General features: G+C 34.0%; 1 protein-coding gene and 1 long non-coding RNA gene across 10 annotated transcripts in view; one reads left to right on the forward strand and one right to left on the reverse strand.

The window, feature by feature from the left end:
• PCDH15 (protocadherin related 15) overlaps nt 1-25,091 on the forward strand; it is a 1,854,109-nt gene that overhangs the window by 1,810,991 nt on the left and 18,027 nt on the right. For all 9 annotated transcript variants that reach the window (XM_054243050.2, XM_054243053.2, XM_054243049.2 and 6 more), the window contains 3 exons: nt 8,304-8,480; nt 17,277-17,495; nt 21,016-21,171. In XM_054243050.2, coding sequence (XP_054099025.2) covers nt 8,304-8,480; nt 17,277-17,495; nt 21,016-21,171 — 552 coding nt within the window. The remainder of the gene's footprint in view (nt 1-8,303; nt 8,481-17,276; nt 17,496-21,015; nt 21,172-25,091) is intronic.
• LOC118146341 (uncharacterized) lies at nt 17,108-23,507 on the reverse strand. The gene is made up of 3 exons (XR_004732044.3): nt 23,427-23,507; nt 19,768-19,877; nt 17,108-19,085 (listed from the first exon to the last, which is right to left on the reverse strand). It is a non-coding gene; the product is annotated as an uncharacterized LOC118146341 (long non-coding RNA).

Raw genomic sequence — 25,091 nt, forward strand, 5'->3', positions numbered from 1 at the left:
AGGTAAGATCCCTAAAGTCCTGCTGGATGTGACTGTCAGAGACCAGATTAATTCCTCAGATCAAAATCAGGATGCTGTTGGGAAAGAACATAAATCCTGCTGAGACAAAGCAACAAAGCCCAATGCAGAATGGTGGCATTAATGCCTTTTTATCAGTGCTTTTTAGTTGAGGATTCGGTACTACTCCTGTGACATATACAGATAGCAAAGTCCTGAGCAAACATTTGTATTTGTGATGGAAACAACTGAAGTAGCACTGTGGCTTCCATTTCCCAATGAGTAGGCAGTACACAGGATGAAATCTTATTACCAACACAAAGAAAATAAGGACTTTAATTGATTATGGTTTATTTGTTATTGTCATTTTCTTGGCAGAAAAAGAAACGCTTTTACATATTACCTGTTTTTACAATTCATTTGGCAGGTTTTAGATATTATTGAATAGTGTTGGCCAAAATTTACACTAAGAAAAGTGACAAATACAATTGGAGATTTTGAGGGCTCTTGCCTGTTTCACAGTGCATCTTAGTTGTTTGGGCTGTCGTAACAAACAAAATAGCACACACCGGGTGGCTTAAACAACAGCTTTCTCACAGTCCTGGAGACTGTGTCTAAGATTCAGGTGCCAGCAGGATTGGTTCTAGTAAGGGCTCTCTTCTTGGGTTGCTAATGGCTGCCTTCTCCATTAGGTACTCACATGACCTCTTTGTGCACAAAGAGAAAGAGAGCTCTCTGGTATCTCTCCTTATAGGAAAATTAGTCCCATTAGATCAGAACTCCACCCTTGTGATCTCATTCAACTTTACTTCCTTGAAGTCCCCATCTCTAAATAAAGCTACACTTGGAGTTACTGAATTTAGGAGAGAAGAAAATGTATTCAAAAGGAATACTGTAGGAGAGGAGAAGGGCTATTGCACAAGTGAGAGGGACACCGTTGTAATGGAGAGAACTCTCTGCCCAAGAGATCTGCAAGTCTCTAAAGGTAAGAAGAAAAAGACTTTCACAGTGAGGAGCAAACAAGAACTGGATGTAGGGAAGTGTGAAGATCGGACAGTAGATCACAGAATGATTTACCTTGTAATCAACACATTCTGGGTGGTGCCTTTAAGGATGATTTAGATGTGCTCTCAGGCTGTTTATCATACTATACTGTACCATACCATAGCTATTTACCAGAAACACAAGGCATAGATAAAATTCCACATTGTCAAGAGTAACAGCAAGTTTTGTCTGATTGAAATCTTATGTTTCAGCATTATAATTAGTCAACATGATTTAAATATGTATTTCCTCATTTTGCATCCAGGCAGGATTACTCTATTTAAAAACGCATAAAAATAGTATGCATTTTTATTTTTATTTTTATTTTTGAGGAGGAGTCTAGCTCTGTTGTCCAGGCTGGAGTGCAGTAGCATGATCTCAGCTCACTGCCACCTTCGCCTCCCGGATTCAAGTGATTCTCCTGCCTCAGCCTCCTGAGTAGCTGAGATTACAGGCACACACCACCATGCCCAGCTAATTTTTGTATTCTTAATAGGGACAGGGTTTTGTCACATTGGTCAGGCTGGTCTCGAACCCCTGACCTCATGATCTGCTCACCTCGGATCCGATCACCTCCCAAAGTGCTAGGATTTCAGGACTGAGCCACCACACCGGCTCTAGTATGCATTTTTTAAACCCAGTATTAAACTACTCAGCAATTATGAAATTATAAAATGTAAGATGTAAAAAATAGAATAGACTATATTCCCTCTTCTAACTGAAAATCACAGCCTAGATTTTTTTCATTAAATATTTTATATTACATATATTTCCAAAACAATTTTCCTTTAAGGGAGAAGGGGAAAGAAGGGAGCTAAAAGTTTGTGAAAGTTTTGTATGTATTTTGGAAATGAACCCTGTATCAGATATATGTTTGCAAACATTTTCTATAATCTATTCTGCAGGTCACCTTTCTACTCTGCTGACTTTTTCTTTGCTGCGCAGAAGCTTTTTAGTTTGCTATACTTGCACTTATATTTTGCTCTTGTTGCCAGTGCTTTTGGTGTTATATCCATGAAACTATTGCTGGACCTATCTCAAAAAGTGCTCTCTGTTTTCTTATGAGAGTTTTATGGTTTCAAATATTGCATTCATATCCTTAATACATTTTGTTACGTTTTCTATATGATAATCCAATTTAAAAATAGCAAAGGACTTGAAGAGTCATTTCTCCAAAGACATATGAATGGTAAACAGGTACATGGAAAGTCGTTCAACATTTCTAATAATTGGTGAAATAAAAGTTAAAACCAAAAGAGATTTTATCTCACAACTGTTAGCATACCAACTGTCAAAAAAAAAAGTTAAGTTTTGTTGAGGGTGTAAAGAAATTGGAACACTTTTACCCTGATGTTGAGAATATAAAATTATGTAACCACCATTTAAAAAATTATGGAGCTTCATCAAAATTAAAAAAATAGAACTACCATATGATCCAGCAATCTCAGGTATGTTTGTATACCCATAAAGATTAAAAGCAGGATCTTGAAGAGATATCTGCACTTCTTTGTTTATTGCAGCATTATTTATAATAGCCTTGAAATGGAAACAATACAAATGTCCATCGAAAGATGAATGCAGAAAGAAATTGTTGTACATACATACAATGAAATATTTTTCAGTCTTAAAAATGAAAACAATCCTGCCATCTTTGATAATATGGATGGACCTGAAAGGCATTATGTTATTTGAAATATGCCAGGCGCAGAAAGACAAATACCGCACAATCTCACTCATGTGTGTCTCTCATCAAGTTGATCTCGAAGTAGTAGAGAGTAGAATACGGATCAGTAGATTTCTCTAATATAAGGTCTCTAAAATAATCAAAGGCATAGAAGATGACAGTGGAATGATTGGTTAGCAGGGATGCAGAGCGAAGACATGGGAATTTTTTAAAGGCATTATGTACCAAAAATTTTTTAAGAGGGTGGCTCTCATGTTAAGTGTTCTTACACAAAAGGTAACAACAGTCAAACCCAAAGGGTCACAAGGAAACTTTGAAAGTGAAGGATATGTTCGTTACCTGGACTGTGATGGCAGACCATGAATGTACACATTTATCTAAACTCAGTAAATAACACACATCATGTGCATGGTTTTTGGTTTTTGTTTCCGGGTTTTTTTGTTTCTTTGGTTAGTTCGTTTTTGTTGTTGTATGCCTGTTATGCCTCAGTAAAGCTGGGGAGGAAAGGAAGATTGTGAAAAATGAGAGCAGCATTAGCATAAGATTTTACTGGAAAATGCAAGGCAGGGGAGGACATGCATAGGAAGACTCCCAAAAATATCTAGGAAGGAGGGCAGAGTGTTTTATAGGACATTAGCACAAGGGAGTTGCCCTAAGTTCAGCTAGTATTGAGAACAGAATAAATGTTTTTATGGATTACCAGCCATTGTCTGCGTTGTGTGGGTCTTCAGGAGGGGCACAGAGGAGCACAAAGGTGACACAGTAATGTGGAAGGGAACACTAGTGGAGACCAGGTTATGTACAGGCCAAGGTGGCAATTCCAATTCCCTCAGGTATGTTTTTTAACAGAACATTGCATTCAGTAATTATTTCTCTCTTATCTTAAAATGGAAGAAAATATTTTTATGCATTAGAAGGTATTTTTCTTCGCATTATAGACTTAAAGTGACATCAACCCCTATATGGCACCAAGTGGTCATAAATCACTTATACTTTTCTTGAGATATTAATCAGCTGTAATATCTTGTTGTAGAATACTGTTATCATAGCACTGTCACCATGAAAACTTTTTATCAAATACAAAACACTGCACATTCCAAAGAAACAATTTAGAAAGTTCATGCTATCTGAGAGGAAGCAGAGGAGAAGTTTGTCTTACATATTGAATTCAAAAGAAGCTGGAAAGAAGTAACTTGAACTCTGAAAAGATTTGCCCTCTTTTAAAAGCTTCTATGTCTTGATGTACGTTTCATAAACAATAACGCCTTTAGTTTCTCCTTTTTGTAAGCTTTAGTCTCTCCTTTGTGTTTTTCTTCATTAACAAAGAATGATCTATAAAAATTGACTTATTTTAAAATAACCACAAAATGCCAACGTTTATATAGGTCAGCCTGTAATTAATATAAGTTTTAGTTTTTGGTTACATTTCTTGGTTTCTTTTGTAAGATTTATACTTCTTGTAAATGGGTAAATATTTAATCAGGCATAACAGTGATGCATATAATATGTGTGCCTCTTTTAAATGTAAGGTAGATCACATTACTTTAGTATTTAAAACCCAGCAACAGATTTTTATTTCACTCAGAACAAAAGACAATGAATGCTCTTACAATCCTAAAATTCCCCTGTGGCCAGGAGTGGTGTCTCATGCCTATAATCCTAGCCGTTCAGGAGGCTGAGGCAGGCAGATCACCTGAGGTTGGGAGTTCAAGACCAGCCCGACCAACATGGAGAAACTTAATTTCTACTAAAAATACAAAATTAGCCAGGCGTGACAATGCATGCCTGTAATCCCAGCTACTTAGGAGGCTGAAGCAGGAGAATCATTTAAACCCCAGAGACAGAGTTTGCAGTGAGCAAGGTCATTCCACTGTCCTCCAGTCTGGGCAACAAGAGTGAAACTCCATCTCAAAAAAAAACAAAGTCCCCATGTATCTGCTCTGGCCACACATTACTACATTAGGACATTTGCACAAGCAGTTAGCAATTCTCTTTTCTTTGAACACTCTTTCCTAGAATAGCCACAGCACACATTGTTCCCTAAAGTTTTTGCTCAAATATCAAATTCTCAATGATGCTTTTTCTGAACACTTTTACCAGTTTTATCAATTCATCATCTGTTCTTTGTCTTGCCTAATTTGAATGTAAATTCTATGACATCAAAGAACGTATTTTGTTCACTGATACATTCCATGTGTCTGGAACAGTGTCGGGCCAAGGATAGGCATTCGATAAGCATCTGTTGAAGGAAAGAATACATGAAAATGTTTCTACTTAATACTTGCCTGAATTTTGCTATAATTTAATTAGCCCTGAATCCAGTTTAATTTTTTACATTTTTAAACTATAAAAATATAGATTTATATGAAGACTTTTTTATCGTGAAGTCAGGAAGAGGAAATAAAGATTTTTTTAAAAAATATAACTATATTCTTTTATTTTCATTATAAAGAAATTCAAGCAATATAATACATGAAGAAGAAAGTTATATAAGGTAGACTCAAAATTATACCATCCAGCTCTAAGTATTATTTACATTAGATGAACATCTTATGGACATCTTTTTTGATATGTGTGTGTATGATACAAATATTGCAGGTTAGGTAAACATCATTGCAAATCTCTTTTTCTCTGTATAGGGGATACATATATGTGTATATGTGATGAAATCTATGTACATATAGGTAATGAAGAGAGATGTAGGAAATACTTAGTATATAGACATAGATAAGTGAAAAGATAGATTTTTACAAAATGTGTTCTCATTTAAAGGTATTAAATTTAGTTTTACCTAAATGTATAAGAGAAAGATACAGAAGCAATTAAGATTAGGCTGTATCTCTTTTTATCAGAAGATATACTTTATCCCAAAAGATCTTTAAAAGTTTAACTAAAAATGTGCACGGTGAAGACATTATTGCCAGTTTTAAATGACATCATTTGTTTTTAGACTTCTTTTATTTATGATTTTCTGATGCCATAAAGGATTTAGCACAGTTATATTTTATTCCCTATCTAATTTTTCTTCGTCACATGATTCTGCAATATTGCACTGAAAAATAGGAAAGGACCCAAGTGCAACAGATACGTTTCTTCACTGTAGGATCCCAAACAGTTAATCTATGCACATATGAAGGGATTCCTAGGAACATGTCAAATTAATGCCAAAATGCACTGGAGAAGGCATAAATTGTTAGACCATAGTATTGGGACAATCACCTATTGCATCGTATTTAACGATATACTCCTGTTTGCATTTTGATTTGTGAACTGATGATACTAGTGATAAATATACTTTGTTATTAATTCCACAAATTAATTAAAGACCCTGAATGAATTTGAGACAAGGAAGAAGCTTATTAATGGAAACAGTTAAATTAACAATAAAAATAATATTCATTCGTAGAATATTTACTGTGTGCTAGGAACTGTGCAGATTTGTGTAAAAGCTTTGAGTTCATCGAATGCACATACAACCCCATGTGATACATGATTTCCTTGTTTTCTGTTTAAGGAAACAGAGGTGGCCAGGTGTGATGTTCATGCCTGGAATCCCAGCACTTTGAAAGGCGGAGACGGGAGGATCACTTGAGGTCAGGAATTTGAGACCAACCTGGCCAACATGGTGAAACCCTCTCTCTACTAAAATACAAAAATTAGCCAGGTGTGCTGGTGCATGCCTGTAATCCAAGTGTGAGGCAGGAGAATCCATTGAACCCAGAAGGTGGAGGTTGCAGTGAGCCAAGATTGCCTCATTGCACTCCAGCCGGGGCAACAGAACAAAACTCCATCTCAAAACACAAACAAGCAAAAACACCCTGAGACTTTGAGAGCTTAAGATTACTTGTCTACGGTTATGCAACTGATAAGTAAAGGAAATTAACATTGAAGCCAAACCTCTGTGCTCTTCAGCGTTGTATCTTTATTGTTTGTGCCTCCTACAAAATGTCAAAAATATAATCTTTTTTGACTCCGAGGCCGTTCTTATTTTTGTTAAATAAGCATAAATCTCTCAGGAAGAAAATCCAAAAAGCACAGTGCAAATGAGTAGTCTGTGCATCTCAGGGACTTCCATTATTTTCAGGTGCCTGGATTTTGTTTTGTTTTGTTTTTTTGAGATGGAGTCTTCCTCTTTCACCCAGGGCGTAGTGTAGTGGCGCAATATCAGCTCACTGCAGCCTCCGCCTCCCGGCCTCAATAGATTCTCCTGTCTCATTTCTCAAGTAGCTGGAATCACAGGCATTCAACTATTAATTGGTATTTGCCGAGTGAATTTACTCCTCCTCCTTTTTTCCACATCATCTTTTCTTTAGTCTACTTCAAGGACATCATCAGAAAAGAAATTGCAAAGCTGAGAGATCAGTGGGCATGGAGTAGTGACAGAAAAGGAAAAGAATGAATAGTACTTCAATAAGACATACTTCAACAGTGCTGAATTTCAAATATTTATAAACAAACATTGTGCTATAATGGATAGAGTCTCCTGGCATGCACTGGTAGAGCCATTTCCTGCAAAGTTTAGTTATCTCATTGTTTTTGTAACAAGGACAAACCAAATACATACCAGACTGTAAAGGCAATATACATTCAATAAAGCAAGAAATATGTCAATTTTGGCATTAGAAGCAAAAGCTTTTTTTCTGATGTATCAAAGGACTTAAGAATAGAATGCCCTTTTCTCCAAATAAACCCTCAAAGTATAGACTCTAAAAGGAACACTGAGTCTGTAAATTTTAGAATATTTACCATATGTAGTAATTAAAATTATTTAAAGTTAAACATCTACAAATAGTGAAATATATGTTCCTAATATTTCTATACTTGGGTTAATAATGTAAAGTTTTTAATAAGGGATGGGACATTCGGGAAATGGTAATAAATCACACTGTCAATTAAAGTGTAGTGATGAGATGGGAAAAAATTTATTGATTAACATTGTCTCTACTTTTTAAATGAGTATCAGTAATTTATATGAAATGGCATATGTTGTTTTTATTCACCTAAATAGCATCTGAGATTTGCATGCCATGTTTTTATCTTAACGTGGTAATCCTGCCATTGCAAAAATAGCTCCGCAATCTCCCACTGCTGATTCTGTAAGGATTTTTATACCTTTGGGGAAACAGGCATCCTAGCCCTGCTTCTTAGCATATAGCTATGTGTCAAGTGTCACAGACTCTAGTGGGAGATGTAATTTATGACACCAACCATATGAAGTCAAGAGTTCTAAGACCCCATGACTCCTATAAAGCCTGGACAGCTTTGTTTGTACGGCGTATTAGGCATTTCCCAGGAGCCATGTAAAAAGTTCTAATGGTACCATAAATTCAAACAGCCTAAAGTTAAATAGGACATGGTTGGTGACCTTTTCTACTTTATTCAGTTTCTAGTATCATTGGGAGCTAAATGCTGAAAAAATATAGAGAATGTTTTTCAAGGGTTTATATTCAGTAAACATTAACAAGAACCAGGCTGACGTCATTTTTAACCTACTAAATGTCTTTTCAAGTTGAAAGTAATTTGTTTTCTCCCAGAAAGCCCATTGGACTGTCATGTTTGTACTTTGTTTGATTTATAGGATCTTGGATCGCTATGTTCAGGAACAGATTCCTGGTGCCAAGGTCGTAGTAGAGTCCATTGGAGCTCGCCGGCATGGGGATGCCTTTTCCCTAGAAGATTATACCAAATGTGACTTGACTGTCTATGCAATCGACCCCCAAACCAACAGAGCCATCGATAGAAAAGAGCTTTTCAAGTAAGTGCTTTTTGTTATCTGTAACAACTGTCTGGTTACAATAGCAACCATATGTGATTTTTTATTTAAGGATGTAAATACTTCAAGTTTTAAACCCACCAAATAGTTGTTGAAAGTGAAGCAAAAGCAAACAATACCTAGGGTCCTCATACCTAAAATTTTCAGGTCTAAATGTAGGCTACAGTGAGTGATTTCAGAGGGCCTGTTTTCTTTATGGGCATCAGAGGACCTGTTGTACTTGTAAACAAGGAACAGCTCCTTGGAATCACCAGCTCCTCACTCTTGCTCAAGGACTTTGGCTGTTTGAGGGGAAAGCACAGATTCTTAAACTAGCCGTTTGTCTGCAATGCTTTTTCATATGCTTGCATTTTAAGAGAAATCCAGCTTTCTTACAGGTCTGCTAAATCAGCAAAAATTGGTAACTTAACTTAGAGAGCAGGTGAAATAATCAATCCAATTTATGTCCATGCTCTATGTGAAATTTCATCCTAGCATGAACTTAAATATTTGAGTTATAAATTCTAAAGTAAATAAAATGCAGACTCTTAAACAAAATCCTACTTATTTTCCTTTGGATGATATTTGAGCTTACTTAAAAAAAAAAAAAAAAATTGTTAATAGATTTTTCTGTACTCTAGTGACACCTAGTGTCCAAAACGGTCTTGGAATGAAATTCTATAGGAAACGTTTTATAGTTAAAAATATTGATATACAATAATAATAGTTTATATGTACATGTATACACAGTCATTCCAAACTCTATATGCAAAACATCATAATTTCATGATTTGGTTTTTCTTTGTCTATCCTTTCTAAACAGCATATAAATATTCCCATATACACATTTACAAATATATGTATATGTAAATATGTATTTATTCAATTTGTATTCAAATCAAATTCTGAATTTAGTTTTATTTTAAATCTGTTCATCAACAAAATTTCATCACTTCTACTTTGGCAATAATAAAATAACGATTTAATATCAAGTAAAATTTTTTAAAAGCCATAGTTATTAAACATGCTATTTATCAATTCATTTTTAATAGACATTTGTGCCATGTGCAAAACAGGATACTGACATGTGAATGAAGTAATAGCTTTCACTCTGATGTTACAGCCAGCATCAAAATGAAACAACATTTAGATCTACCTAGCCAATTTTTTGTACATGTTATTAATTTTAAAAGTTGATTTAGGAGTAGGCTTTCAAAGTAATTCTTATATTCCTTCCATGAATTGTCAGAAAATTAACACATTTCTTCTTTATGTGACTCTACCTGCATTCTGTGTTTTTTGCATACATTCGTTTTATTTTTCAATTTCATAATAGCTTGAGTTTAGGGTCTTTTTCTGTAAATATAAAAATATTTATTACATTTAAGCTGACTTTAAAGAATAAAATAATGATGATTAGAATTGGAATTTATCTAGCACACCTTCTAGAGATAATATTCAGAGAAAAAAAGCCTCTTGAGTTTCAACTGACACCATGAAATACAAGATCAACATCCTTCATTCTAAGTAAGTTTTTCAAACCTAAATTATATCATGGAGTGTAAAGATATAAATTGAATAAGATAATTATCATAGCCACCAGGCAAGGGAAAAACAGTAAATAGATATAAATCATAAAATAAATTTTCATACTGAAGAAAACATACAGTAGCCATTAAATATTAAAATTTTGCCTTAGTGATCTTCACCTTGAAGTATTATAGAATACTTAGAATCACTGCTCTATTTTAAACTCTAGAATTGTTTCTTGAAAGACTTTAAAATAATATATAGATGCATATACATATGTGTGTAAATGTGTGTGTCTGCACGTGCATGTAATCCAAGGCTGATAATGCCCAAGTATTATTGTCTATTCAGTAGTTATAAAAGTTACTGATTACTTAGTTTTTATCACTGAATAAGTGTACTTGATCATTAAGATGCCTGTGCAGGTCAACGGAAGTATTCTCTCAATATCCTTTCATCTTAAAATCTAAGCTTCTGAGGATGTTGAAATTCTTGACTCAAAGGATTAGAAATCATACTAATAATCATTCATCCTCAGAGCTTTTATTTGAGAAAAAAACTATTTTGACAGTCAAAAATAAAAAGCTCATAAATGCATAGAGAATGGTGGGATTACTTTTAGTGACATGTTAATAACTTATTTTGTTTGGCAAGCTTATTGGTATTTTAATTTTTTATTTTTGGTTACCTGGATTGCTTAGATTTTCTGCAATAATTATATATTACTCTTATCCTGCTTTTTTATCCTTGTAGTTCTCAACTTATTGGAGCTGCAATTTTGTTAGTTTGCTTTTGAGTTTTTTGCTTTTTTATTTCTGAAATATTCTCAGACATTTTTTTCTAATATTTCTTATGCCCCATTTTCTCTTTATTCCTTTGCTGGGATTCTAATTCCAATTTAATATTTCTCATAACTTTCAGATGTTCTGTTCTGGCTCTGTTCCCCTCCACCCCTGTCCCCCTGCCCCCCGGCCATATACACACACAGTTTTTTTCTTTGTATTTTAGTGTGAATAATATTTACTGCCCCATTTTAAATTCACTAATTCATCTGTCTTAGTGATCTCACTGAAGAAATTCTTTAGTCTGTTGATCTCACTGAAGAAATTCTTTAGTCTGTTGATCTCACTGAAGAAATTCTTCATTTTGATATCTTTCTTAAAAAGATAATTCTAGCCTTTCTGTTACATTATTTCTTATTTCCACCACTCTACTGAATTTCTCCATCTCTTCAGGCATGTTTGTGCTTTCTGCTTCTCTGTAATGTATTAATCAGAGTTGAATCAAAGTTCCTATCTGATAGTTCCAATATCTGGGCTATCTCTATGTGCTTCTGTTACTTTATTTCCAGAACACTGTTGTTTTTTATTTTGTAGCCTTTTTGTGCCCTGCTTGGCTAAATGCCACACATTGTGTGGAAGAACAGTAAGGACTGAGATAAACAGAGTTTAGACCTGTAAATGGACGTTACAGGCATTTATTCTGTTGAGTAAAGCTATTCAGGAATTATTGAGATTTTGCCATGAAAATTATTGCTTCTGCTGTGTCAAACGCTTCAGATTCTTCTATTGGTGAAATGGTGTCAACTCATTTTTAGCATAGAGGCTGAGTGCTGTGGGGTTTTCTCAGTCTTCTCACTCAGTCCTCAGCTCTCATTGTTTTCTACATGCCTGTTCCACAGAGGAGGATTGTGTCCACCCTCTGATCAGTCCCAGTTTTAGCCTGCTCCTTCTTGTTGCTGGGTTCCACTCTTATGGAAGAGTTGGGGCATGGAATTGGGGTTCCTCTGCTCTCCTTGTACAGCTTGGAGGTGTAAGCCCTGGTGTGTGCCTTCTCAAGTTTTTTCCTCCTTCTTTCTTATGCCATCATGGCAGCTATCCTCTGCTTCACATTTGCAGGGGGTCTTGGATGCAAGAGATTTTCTGCTCCTTCTCAATCCGTAGTAGACCTCTACTTGGTACTGGTGCAGGATCTTAGGTCGGAGAGGACTTCTTCCTCCTTCCCCAGGGGCAGGGGATTTTTGCTTATACCTCTTTTCCAGAATCAGTAGATCTTTGCCTGAGCAACAGGGTTGGACACACTTACTCCTCCTCCAACACTTACGGCTCTTGTTTTATATGAGATAAGGGTCTGGGAAATTGCATAGGGGTTTCTGCCTGTGCATCAGACTTACCTGATTTTTTCCTGTTCCTACACCATGAAGGAGTATTCTCTTGTGTCCTTCCTTGTCCCCCAATCTGTTTTACAGAAATCTATACAAAAATGTTTTTGAATGAGTGCAAACTCCCCTTGTGTTTGTGGGTCTCTGTAAATCTAGTCTGATTTATTACAATTTTAGATGTTTATTTGTTTTGTTTTGTTTTTTTGTAGAGACAGTGGTCTCACTTTATTACTCAGGCTGATGTCAAATTCCTGGGCTCAAGTAATCGTCCCCTCAGTCTCCCAAAGTGTTGAGGTTACAGGCATGAGTCACTGTGCCCAGCCTATGGCAGCCACTCTTAACCTTGTTCTGCCAAAGGTGAAACAATATATGGTCACATCTCACCTTGAGATTGTCCTTATTGTCACTCATTGAAATTTGTTTTTTTTTTTGTTCACATTGTGATATCAGCTCAAGGAAATTTGTGATTTTAGTAGAACCTTGTACTTTTTGTGTGATTTCGTCATTGCTGTTAATAGCAATATTCTCTTATGGATTTCTGCGTTCTACACAAAACAGACCACACTACTTTAAAATATAGTTTAAATAAAATTTAAAAATAAGCAAATACATTTTAGCTTATATGCCTTATGTCCAGCCTATTTAAAAACAGTATGTCCAAATAGTAAGAGAAAGTAGAAAAAGACTTTATACTCTACAAACTCCCTTTAAAAGCACAATGTTTAAAAACACACTTTGACTTTAAATGGATCTGACTACCAAGCTCTGATAAAGCATCTTGTAATCTCCTATCAATTCAAAATACAGAAAATCCAAAATCAATGAAATACTAATCATTATAATCTAGTTAAATAATTATGGAGCTGTGAAGAGAAAATTGTTGATGATCTAACCATGATTTGCTTCATTAAGCAGAACAATACTATACAATGCAATGAATGTGGGTGAATATGTTAACCATTGCCCACTGTGTAAACCTAAATTGTGTACCTATGAAGGAGATAGGCAGTTGTCCCTCTACTATATAAAGTACCATCTTCTGCTCACCCTTTACTTCTTTCCTCCTGCATTCATATGTACATTGCAATATCAAAATCACCATCAAGGTAATCAGTCATGAAGGTGAGGTGCAATCTAGACTGTTGATTATACATTATATGCTGAATGACACAACATTCTGCCCCAAATCCGTCAATGGAGGCAAAAATACATGTTTGCATGTGCTTGAGAAAATAAGAAGACATGACATTGGTTTAGGACCTTATCTCATCTCAGGATAACATAGCAATAATCAATTCATGTTGAACACATCCTGGGAAGGGAACTGTATACTCGCTCTTAGAATTCCAAAATGTTTGCGTACAGTAAACTGAGTATACTGAAGATGAAAATGAAGAGAAAAATCATGTTTCTTTGTAGAAAGCTGGATTGAGACAGATCTATCTGTTTTTCAGGATAAGCAAGAAGTGGAAAATAGGATCAGAAATAAATACTAAAAAACAAAATCAATATGGAAATCAGGAAATAATCTGATGAACCTGGGAGAATATATAACTGAAAATTTTCTCCTAGAGAAACCACTGGACAGCAGTTTAACATTTTCAGGAGAAAGCAGAATGGGCTGGGCGCTCATGCCTGTAATCTCAGGACTTTGGGAGGCCAAGGCAGGCAGATCACGAGGTCAGGTGTTTGAGATCAGCCTGGCCAGCTTGGTGAAAACCCATCTCTACTAAAAATACAATAATTGCTGGGTGTAGTGGCAGGCACCTGTAATCCCAGCCACTTGGGAGGCTGAGGTAGGAGACTCACATGAACCTGGGAGGTGGAGGTTGCAGTGAGCCAAGACCACACCATTGCACTCCAGCCTAGGCAACAGAGCAAAACTCTATCTCAAAAAAAAAAAAAAAAAAAAAGAAAGAAAGAAAGAAAGTGAAATGATATGAATTAGTGAAATGGTGTGTGTGTTTTACATGGCCTGAATTCTTCTCCTGTTTCTGGTAAAAGAATTCCACTGTCTCTTGTGAGAACTGCCTCTTTCCTACATGGTGGTAGTTTTTAATCAAGTGCCTTCACCTCAGTCCAACTGGAGCATAGTAGTAAACCCTCTTCTATAGTTTTGCTTTTCTTCAGTTTCAGTTACCAATGAAGATATTGACAGACACAGAGAGAAACCACATTTGTATAACTTTTATTATAGTATAGTTCTATGATTGTTCTATTTTGTTATTATTAGTTATCATTGTTAATATCTTCCTGTGCCTAATTTATAAATTAAATTTTATCTCCTAAAATCAACTGAGTACCTGAATTCAACCTTTTCTATTTTTTAAAATTTATTTATTATATTTTAAGTTCTGGAGTACATGTGCAGATCGTACAGGTTTGTTACATAGGTATACACATGCCATGGTGGTGGTTTGCTGCATCTATCGCCCAGTCATCTACATTAGCTATTCCTCCTAATGCTATCCCTCCCCAACTCCCCCACTCCTGTTTTTCCTCCCCTAGCCCCTCACCCCCTGTTAGGTTGTGTGTTCATTCTCATTGGTTTTGAAGAACATCTGTATTTCTGCCTTCACTGCATTATTTATCCAGTAGTCACTTAGGAGCAGGTTGTTTAGTTTCCATGTAGTTGTGTGGTTTTGAATGAGTTTCTTAATCCTGAGTTCTAATGTGATTGCACTGTGGTCTGAGAGACTGTTTGTTACAATTTCCATTCTTTTCTGAAATGAGAAGATGTATGAAAATTACACTGACAACATGACGTGTATCCATTGAAAGCTCATGCAATATAAAGAAAAAGGAAAAAAGATATAAATAGGATATCAGAGTACATTTATTGGATGATTAAAAGACAATCTGATAATGACAGGTATTTCTGGGATTAAAAACTGTAGTATTTATAACAGAAGCAAAAAAACAAGTAAAGAATTAAAGACTTTATTATAGTACAGCCAAAAATCAATGAAACGATAGCTGTGTTACTTTAAATAGTATCTGAATATGTTTAAAAATCACAAACAGAAATAAAAATATCTTACTCGTAAAGGAACAAACGTTAGTTAAGCCCTGTGTATCATCTCATTTGCACGAAAAAATGACAAAGGCAATGGAACCAATTTCACTGTTCTGTAAGGGATAATTTTTACCTACGCAAGTTGTTTTAAATACACAAAGTGGAAGAAAGGCAGTCTAGATCAGGTGTGGGTTCAAAAGTGATTCATCCTTCTAGTAAAAAATTACTTATGAGATCACATTGATAAATAAGTAAAAATAAATATCTAAATAATAGAGCTGTTATAGTTTAAAAAGACTAATGAGTCTTCCTTTAGAGATTTTGGACATGAAGTACAGGAATCCAATAGAATTTTGATCTGTCAAGTGAACTGCACATGGTAGGGATATAGTCTTCCCTTAAATGAATGATCCTCTTCTGCATTTGATTCTTCCTAGGTCTAATAATATAGTTCCTATGAAGCATTTTCTTGATCTATGCATAATTTAGAATCTCTTTCTTTATCTGATAAGTAATTTAAACAAAAAGTTTCACTATTCTATTTCTAGTACTCATGAAAATGGCTGTGTTATTTTCTTTTAAAGTGTATAACAATGAGCTTGGAAAATTGCTACCAAAAGTTCATTTTTAATCTACGAAGCATATCTGTTTTTTAAAACAAAAAGCCAAAAAAGCATTCTAATAGCCACATGTGTGATATGAATTCATTTATGAGATCCATATGTGATGTAATTCATATGTGATAACAGGCACTTCTTTTTTTTGCAATGAACAGTGTAGTAACAGGATTTAAAATCAGCATGGTCACTCTGAAAATTAAAAGTTTCCAAAAGGCATAAAAAGTAGACTGAAAAAAGCATACAAACACGGCCTTGATTATATTTTGATAGCAAAATTTGGGGCCATTTTTCTTTTTTTCTTTTGCATTTATTCTTGTTTTCTGTATTTTTCAAAATAAGAATGTTATTTTTATATTAAGAAGTAGATCTCAAGAATAATTTTTCACTTTATTTATGTAGTATAATCAAGTATATAAAATATTTAATACCACAGCTTCAAAAAAAAGATTAGACTTTAAATATGCCAAGATGTTAGCAGCGATTATGGTTGTCTGTAGATCATAGGACTATGAGTAATTAAGTTTTTCTTGAACTATTTTTGTTTTCCAATGTTCTATAGTAAGACCTTTATGGTGGTGTAGTAAGAACACAATTGTTGCATCAATATGTAGTGCTTATAAGGGACTGTTCAAAAGTTCCCAAGGAAATGTGAAAAAACACCACCTGCTAATTGTTGTGTTAAATAAATACATAACAAAGTTTTTCAGTCTCATAAGATTAGGAACAATTATTATTCCTTGATTCTCTTCCACAGAGCAAGACCCATAGTTGAAACTGCATGATTTAGAGGAAGGAATTACATTGACTACCACTTCCTGTCCTTCTTCCAGCACTGATATACTACTGCATCATTTATTTAGTCTCTTTCCTAGGCAGAAGAGCCTTTACAATGTCTTCACTCTTTGACCACAAAACATTGTTTTGGTTTGAAACCTGAAGGTGTTTAGATTTAAGATGGTGCTATGGCAAACAAATACAGAGTTTGAGTCTGAAAACTTAGTTTGGTGCCTTAGATTTGTTTTTATAAATGTATAGCTTTTTGGCCTGCAATAAGTCAGTATTGTAATGTTCCATTTTTCCAGGGTTATACTAAGGACCCCAGGGGATAAAATGCATAAATATTAAACTATGGTATATAATTTAGATATATTTTATTCCATCTAAAAAACCTGTTAAATTATTTTAACACAATGATATTAAGCTTAATGATACTGATAGATTTTTTAAGTCTGTAAGCATATCAGGTAAGAGCTGTGGTTTTAACTATTTTTTATATTTACATACAGATGTGTAATGTCTCTTCTTTATTCCTCGTGCTTTTTATATATGCATTTCTTAGTAGTCATGAGACTTCTGACTCAGCTTGTGTTTCAATTAGAGAAAATATTAAGATCTTACAAGAAGAGATTTTATTTTTAAAATGCTCTTTCTCTGCTAACATCATTAATTTCACTATTTATCTAACTATAAAGATTTTTGGATGGCAAACTGCTTGATATCAATAAAGACTTTCAGCCATATTATGGGGAAGGAGGACGCATTCTGGAGATCCGGACTCCAGAGGCAGTGACCAGCATTAAAAAGAGAGGAGAGAGTCTAGGATATACAGAAGGGGCCTTGCTGGCTCTGGCCTTCATCATCATCCTCTGCTGCATTCCTGCCATCTTGGTGGTTTTGGTCAGCTACAGACAGTAAGTATTCAAGGATGGTAAACATGGATAGTTCCTCAGAAGGCATTGCAGAAAATCATCTCGGTAACATGGCTTTGCATTGTAAAATAGTGATGGTGCAACTACTCTGAGATTGCTTTATCTATCTGTCTGTCTTGTACCAAATAATCTTCCTCAAAAGGAAAACAGTTGAAACTCCTAGTATCGTTTTCACAGATGATCCAATATCCCTGTGATTCTAATATGGTCTCTTCCAATAGAAATATTACCTTAGTTCCTGTGGGTTGGTTTATGCTCTTCTTTTGCTTAAGAGTCAACTCAGGAGAGAAAGTGGCAGGTATCCTGGGGTAAAAGCAGTGGCATGTCTTATGCAGCTGACCACTCCGCCCAGCTCTAAAGGAAGGTCGGTAACCTCTCTAGATTTTCATGATAGGTTTTTATCCAAACTATTAAATTTGCCTTTGTGCAAATGATCACAGTGTTAGCAAAAGCACTGTAAAATCATAGCATATAAGATGTAATTTTCTATGTGGTTTCTTCCTTCCTGGGTGCTTTGCCAGAGTTTCTAGTACAATATTTGACAGCATATTCTGGCTGTGTGGGCGCCTACATTTTCTGGTTCCTGCAGTCAAGTGCATCCACTGACAGTATCTATACTTTAAAATTGTACTTAACTTCTCTACAGTAGTCAAGTAATTATCACTAGTTTAAACATCTATATTGGAAGTAAGTTAGTAATATATTATTTGTCTGACATTAGGTCTGGGGAAGCTTTGTAACAGGGAGCCACACATTTTAAGTATATTTCTATTGACAATGACTTGAATAAAACTGGGTAGCTGATTAAGAAGAGAAGTTGCCCTGAGTGTGTCACAAAAAGAAAATAAATAGCAGACAGCTTTAATAAATCATGTAAATTACTTTATGTAATAAACAATAAGAATAATGGCAGAACTGTTATTCATCATGTAAACTCTACAGAGGGAGTACTAAAATAGTCCTTATGTATTCTTTTTTTTGAGATGGAATCTTGCTAAGTTGCCAAAGCTGGAGTGCACTGGTGCCATCTCAGCTCACTGCAACTTCCGCCTCCTGGGTTCAAGGGATTCTCTTGCCTCAGCTTTCTGAGTAGCTGGGATAACAGGCGTATGCCACCCACACCTGGCTAATTTTTGTATTTTTAGTAGAGATGGGGTTTCACCATGTTGGTCAAGCTAATCTTGAACTCCTGACCTCATGATCCACCCACCTTAACCTCCCAAAGTGCTGGGATTAGAGGCATGACTCACCACACCCAGCCAATAGTCCTTATGTATTCCTAAAAGGTCATCTTTGTTCTCAAACACTGAAAATTATTTTCTTGTGAATTGAATAAGGTAAGGTAATTCCAACCAGAAAATCCCAAAGTCTGCTCTGCATGAACTTTGTTATGAATGGAAACTAAAAAGTAAATATGAAAAAAAAAGTATCATGAATTTATTACCCAGAAGTGGACCTTCCAATTCTAGCTTCAGTTTCAAAATGAGGCCAAGAGTATAACCAGGACTTGCTGTATAACTCCATTCTTTTAATATTTTTCAAGCAGGTCATTACTTTTCAAGTAATTCCAACCTGAAAATACAGAAATATTTTCTACCACAAAAGCAATGTGAAGTTGCAAATATAGCATTAGGGTTGATATACTGGAGCTTAATATAACCTTAACAAATCAATTGATATACGAAATCTAAAGCTGATGAACAAACTTAATATTATTTTAAATTATTAAGCCATCAACCTGTTATTAATTCTCATGTTAAAATCCATTCCATATTACCAATTATCCTTGTCCATTTAACTATTTTCTAAAGAGCTTTATTATATCCCACTAGCAATAAAATCAGCGAGAAATATTCTTATATTTGACACACTATGCAATGATTAAAACTGACGCACCCTGGCTATAATACTCAGTAGTCTGAAATGTAGCAAAAACTTGAGATATTTAATATTTAAAGAAATTATAGATGCATTATTTATTATTTAATTCTCCTGCAGTATGATAAGCAGCTTAATACCCTATGAATTTATTTGTTACTGCTTTTTATAGATTAACAGAATTGAACAAAATGAGTTTTTCTCTGCTCATATAGCAAAGTAAAATTCTAATATTTAAAGACCTAACATTTATACTTTTGTGTTGGCTTCCAAACAAGAATGAATAGCTATTCTTTTATATAATGATGTGCCTTTGAACTTTGCTATGAATGGAAAATAAAAAGCAAATATGAAGAAAGTGTCATAAACTTATTACCCAAGACTGAGACCTTCCAATTGTAGCTTTAGCTTCAATGTGTGGCCGAGAGTATAACCAGGGCTTGCTGCCTCACTCCATTCCTGTAATACTCTTCAAGCAGGGTAAACCTAGAAGCCAATTATAAAGATTATATCATCTGAATATTCTGTTTTTCTACTAGAGTTGAAATTCTCATATTTATGTTTTAATCCAGTTTTTCTTATTCCATGTAGTCCATTTCTTTATTTTTCTGTAAGGATATTTTAATGGCTTGAATGACTCTAACAGTAACAATACCATTTCATCTTTCAAACTGATGTAGTCTTCTTACTCTGTCATTAACTCTATGTCATTATGAATTTAACCTATAAATTATTCATGCTTTAGAATACATCAGATGTGAAAATATTATGAATGCAGTATTTCTAATGTAACTTTCTATTTTCTTACTCATTGCTTTCCAAAACAGGTTTAAAGTGTAAGTATAATTAACATTTTACACATCCTTTTCATATAATAGGAAAAGAGAATCCTGAGATTTTATCAATCAAGTCAGCCTGCCCAGAACCACCTATTATTCCTGTGTTTTGCATTTGTAATAGTTTATTTTTTGGTTAGATATATATAGAATTGAGCTAATTTTAGGCAGACATAACTTGTGTAAATGTAAAAAAGATAGTTTGCCTATAGCTTCCATCCTGTAACCTCTTGGGTTTGAGGAAGATATTAATCAGTGTCCAAGAAACCCAAAAACAGCAGTGTAGCTGTAACATGAGAATGACAGGCTTTCCTAGGAATCTTAAAGCTAACCAAATTTCCTTTGTACATGTGGGTACAGCCTCTGTTAAATTACGTCAAAAATCTTTCTTTCAAATCTTTTTCAAATTACTTAAAAAAGACAAGTGATAACGAAAGATAATATGCCTCACCTTATGAAAGAGATTCATTAAACTACCAATTATCCATCACATTTTAATAAATATTTTGCTTTCTCTCTTTAATATTATCATTTAATTTAATTTGCAAATATTTCTACTGAATTCTACCCCTTATTCAAGCGATAACTATTTTCAAGATCAAAGGGGATTATATGTAAATGATACCGTCTAGGGGTGCTTTTGTAATTGTATCCGTTTATAAAGTCAAATGTTCTTGTAAAATAATTGTAGGGTCCCCTGTAATTGGACCCCATTATTAAAAGGTAGCTTATTGATAAGCATATGATTTCTGAAATGAGTTTTACAAGACATCCTTACTTTACCCAAGACGTCAAGCTGAGTGCACAAAGACTGCACGAATTCAGGCCGCATTACCCGCGGCTAAACCAGCAGCGCCGGCCCCTGCACCAGTAGCAGCGCCCCCGCCGCCACCGCCGCCTCCGCCGGGTGCGCATCTCTATGAAGAACTTGGAGACAGCTCAATGTAAGTAATCTTTCAGGAACTCTGAGAAGTAGTTGGGTTTTAGTGAATGCTGTGTGGTGAGTACTTATTTTCAATCGGATGTGGAAATGCCTACGTGGACTATTTTATTCTATTGAAGATCTAAGAAAAGTTAAGCTGAAAATAATAGCCACAACCAAAAAAGAAATTAAAGAAAGCTAAGACAAAAGCAGAATTCAACTTTGGGAGACAATCGCAGATTTATAGCTTGAGTATAATATGTAATATCTCAATCCTCAGGGTAATGCATTTTCACATATATATAATGTGTATTATATATATGAATACATTCTGAAAAAATATATTTTTGTGTAGGCGATGAGAGAAATAAAGCACAATCATAAAGTAGATCCTGATTAGGTATCCAAACCAATCACTGTTTGGTCATCAAACCAAATTCTATGGTCTAAAATCATAGACTTTTTTAAAGATACTACTTTTAGGACATTGTAAGATGTAGAACTTAAAATCTCAGTGAAAAGAAAGAATTTGTATATTTAATTCCCAACTACGTAGAAAATGCTTTTTTTTCACTATATTATTCTCAGACTGCTGTGGTTACTGAATGCATGATTTGAAATTTTTAGTCAATTTAAAAATCATTCATTTTTGAAAGACACTAGTAACTGTTAAAAGATGTCACAGCTGCTTGTATAATGACGCTACCCTCATAATTGGATTCCCTATGGTGATGTTCAGTTTGTCAATATTTTAAAAATTCAAGAATAACTACTTTTGGACATGGTATGTAAAACAACCAAGAATATTATACCGTTTTGCATATGACAAATCCAGAAAATGTGCCATTAACTGGAATTTGGAGGAGTGAAAGGACTATAACATGTTTTACATGTGATATTTGTAACAGTTACTAGTAGAAATAAAACAAGCCTCAAAAATCATGAAAATGATCTGGTAATGGAAAAACTGGTTTTAAACAAATGTATTCATGTTACTTACCGTATTAATAATGTATACAACGTTATGTTTAGGATAGTCTTATTAATGCTAAAATTGATTTTAATACTATTATTTTAACACAAAAACTAAATTTAAAATAGCTATTTCCAAAATAACATAATACAGGGCTCATGCTTTAGGTATATACTTTTACTTTTTTCCTAAGTTCAAAATGATTGTTTCTTTTGTAATTATTGGTGAATGTAGGAATTGAGCCAATATGATTTTATTCTATTTGATTAACGACCTCTCTCAAGCAAAGATCTTTAGAAACTAAAAAAGAATTTTTATAAAGTTAAGTGTGTTTATGTAGGAAATTAATGAATTAAATCATATTCATTTTGAATTAATAAAAACAGGTATACTGTAAAATCATATGGAATCAATATAGTTTGATGGTAGTAGTTCTCAAATAGCAACACCTAAGACTATTTTTACTTGAACAATTGTAGTACACTCAGTAGATTTTGCAATTGTATATTTATTCGTTGAAATACTTTAATTTCTACATATTTAATTATCTTAATTTTAGGAGATGTTTAACCTAGCTATTCAAGAACTTTTTATAGGAATTCTAAGCATGTTACTAGAAAATGAACTAGGTTCAAATGAATTATCAATTATTTATTTTAAAAAGAATAAAATCAAAGGTCATTTTGGAAAAAACTTCACAGAGTAGTAACTTCATGTGAATTCTACAGTTACTTTGTAATTATCATAGTAGTTTTATATTTACTAGAAACTAAATATGCAACTTAATATCTTCTTTAAAAGTCAGTGTGCATTAACCAGTTTTACAGAGTTAGGATACAGAAGTAATTCTTAGATTCTCATTTACAATTTTTATTTTAGGGTTTGCATCATCCAGGTTTAATAGAAGTAAATTTTACCTATGTGTATGTAGTAAATAGATTTTGTTAGATATGATTTTCTGTGAAAAGACATTCAAATAAATGTCATTTGATTTCATCTAAGATTACATGTCCTGCTTATGAATAATAACAAAATATTAAAAATGCATTTTTTTATATATGTACTAAATGTTTAAAGAGAGCTCCTGCTCATATTTTCAGAATTGTCTTAAATTAACTATAGTTAAAACTTCTTTTTTTCTATCACATGTTTTCTGTTTCTCACCTGTGGATACATAGGCATAAGTAAGTAAATAATATTACTCTAATAGAAGAGCATTAGAAAAGTAGATGCAATAGAATAGATTCAAATGCTGTTGTACTATAAACACAGAAATCATCATCTTTTGCCACAGAGTCACTTACTTTTAAAAGGAAAGTTTTGTCTTCCACACCCAATTTTCTTCTGATAGCATGAGTTAAAATGTATGTTTTCTGTCATAGTACCTGTGAATGCAGAAAGGAGTTTTTAAATTTTTTAAATTAGTTTTAAAAAATTATTAAATTTTAAGGACTTAAGATTTATAAATCTATAAGTAGAAACCTATTTATAGATTTATTTCAAAGTGATGTGATATTGTTATATCCATTGGGTGCTTTTCCAAGAGAAATCAAACCAAGAACAAATGTATAGAAAAACAACTAGTATATAGTATCAAACCCAGTTCTTTCCATATTTGAAAAATAGTTTTCAAGATTCTGAAGAAGTAAAATTGCTCTCTATTTAGTCCAAATAATTGTCTGCATTTTCTGAGTTGTTCAAGTAGGCTCAATGCTCCAGGTCTACCCGTGTGAATTGCTTCTTACAGTTCGTATCTTTTCCAAATGACACATTAACAACTATGGCTTCATTTATTATTTTATTGCCCAACTTATCAATATGCCTACTTAATTTCTATTCAGAATATTTTGTATTTCATTCCTGCTAAGTGGGTCAATATTAAACAGTAACTAAAATAAATGTAATCCTGTTTTAGCTGAGAATAAAACCTAATGAGAAACTATTTAGAACCACCTATCAGCCAGCATTTCGGGGAGAAGGGTCCAAATGCTTTCCTTAGAGCCATTTAATTTGTGATCTTTGATGTATTTAACTTTATTTATGACTCACAGCTACATATGGTTCAGTTTTCATGCATGAGTAAATCTTTCTTTTAGTGATATCAAAGCAATGTTTTTTAAGCATCAGTCTTTTTGTTAAGGTGAGTCTTAATTTAAAATATGATGCAGATGAGTCTAAGGAATTACTGGCAACACCTTTTCTGATTGCTATTAAAAACAAATTTTTCTGCTTGGTATTATGTATAAGATTTTAAAACTAATCAAGCACAAAATTTAAACAAGAAAAATTCAGCCATGATTCTAGCATACATTCAATTTCTCAACTGTGGTTTCTGAACTCTGTAAGACAAACTCCCACCTCTCCTTGGTAATGTCAATTCTCTTAATCTGGAGAATAGGATATCCCAAATGTTGGCTCATAGAGGAGATTACTTTTGGCTCTAGGACAGAAATCCTGAAATGAGAGATAAGGAACAGGTACTGAATCAGATACAGCTAAGGATCTTCTATGCATAACAGGCAGCCTTGAGCATTCTTAGGCCAGGAAAACATACGAAGTCGATAGCTTTGATGGTGTTCTGCAAAGAGAACTGATTTGCTCACAAGGGAACTGTTATATGTGGACATGGATGCTTTGCTGTATCACACTAACTGAAAAAACAAAAAATACTCTTCTAAAATATTTTAGAGATTAGTACTTTTTTTCATTTACATTTCTCATTCTACTCACAACTCTAAGATTTTCCCGCCCTACCTTTCTTAGACCAGGGACTTCTTAAGATGATGTCTTGCTTTAGCAGGTTAGTACTGTTTGTTTGGCTTTTTATGTTTTTAAGTATTTAATAGTAATGAGAGCCATAAAAACATCTTTCTCACGAAAGCTGTGTCACAACCTGTTTCCTTACATTTCATTATCTTCTTTTCTTTCAAGTCTTTTCCTTCTCTACCATTTTCAACAAAGCAGGGGAA

The sequence above is a fragment of the Callithrix jacchus genome, chromosome 12 (assembly GCF_049354715.1).
Source record: "Callithrix jacchus isolate 240 chromosome 12, calJac240_pri, whole genome shotgun sequence".
Classification (NCBI taxonomy): Eukaryota; Metazoa; Chordata; class Mammalia; order Primates; family Cebidae; genus Callithrix; species Callithrix jacchus.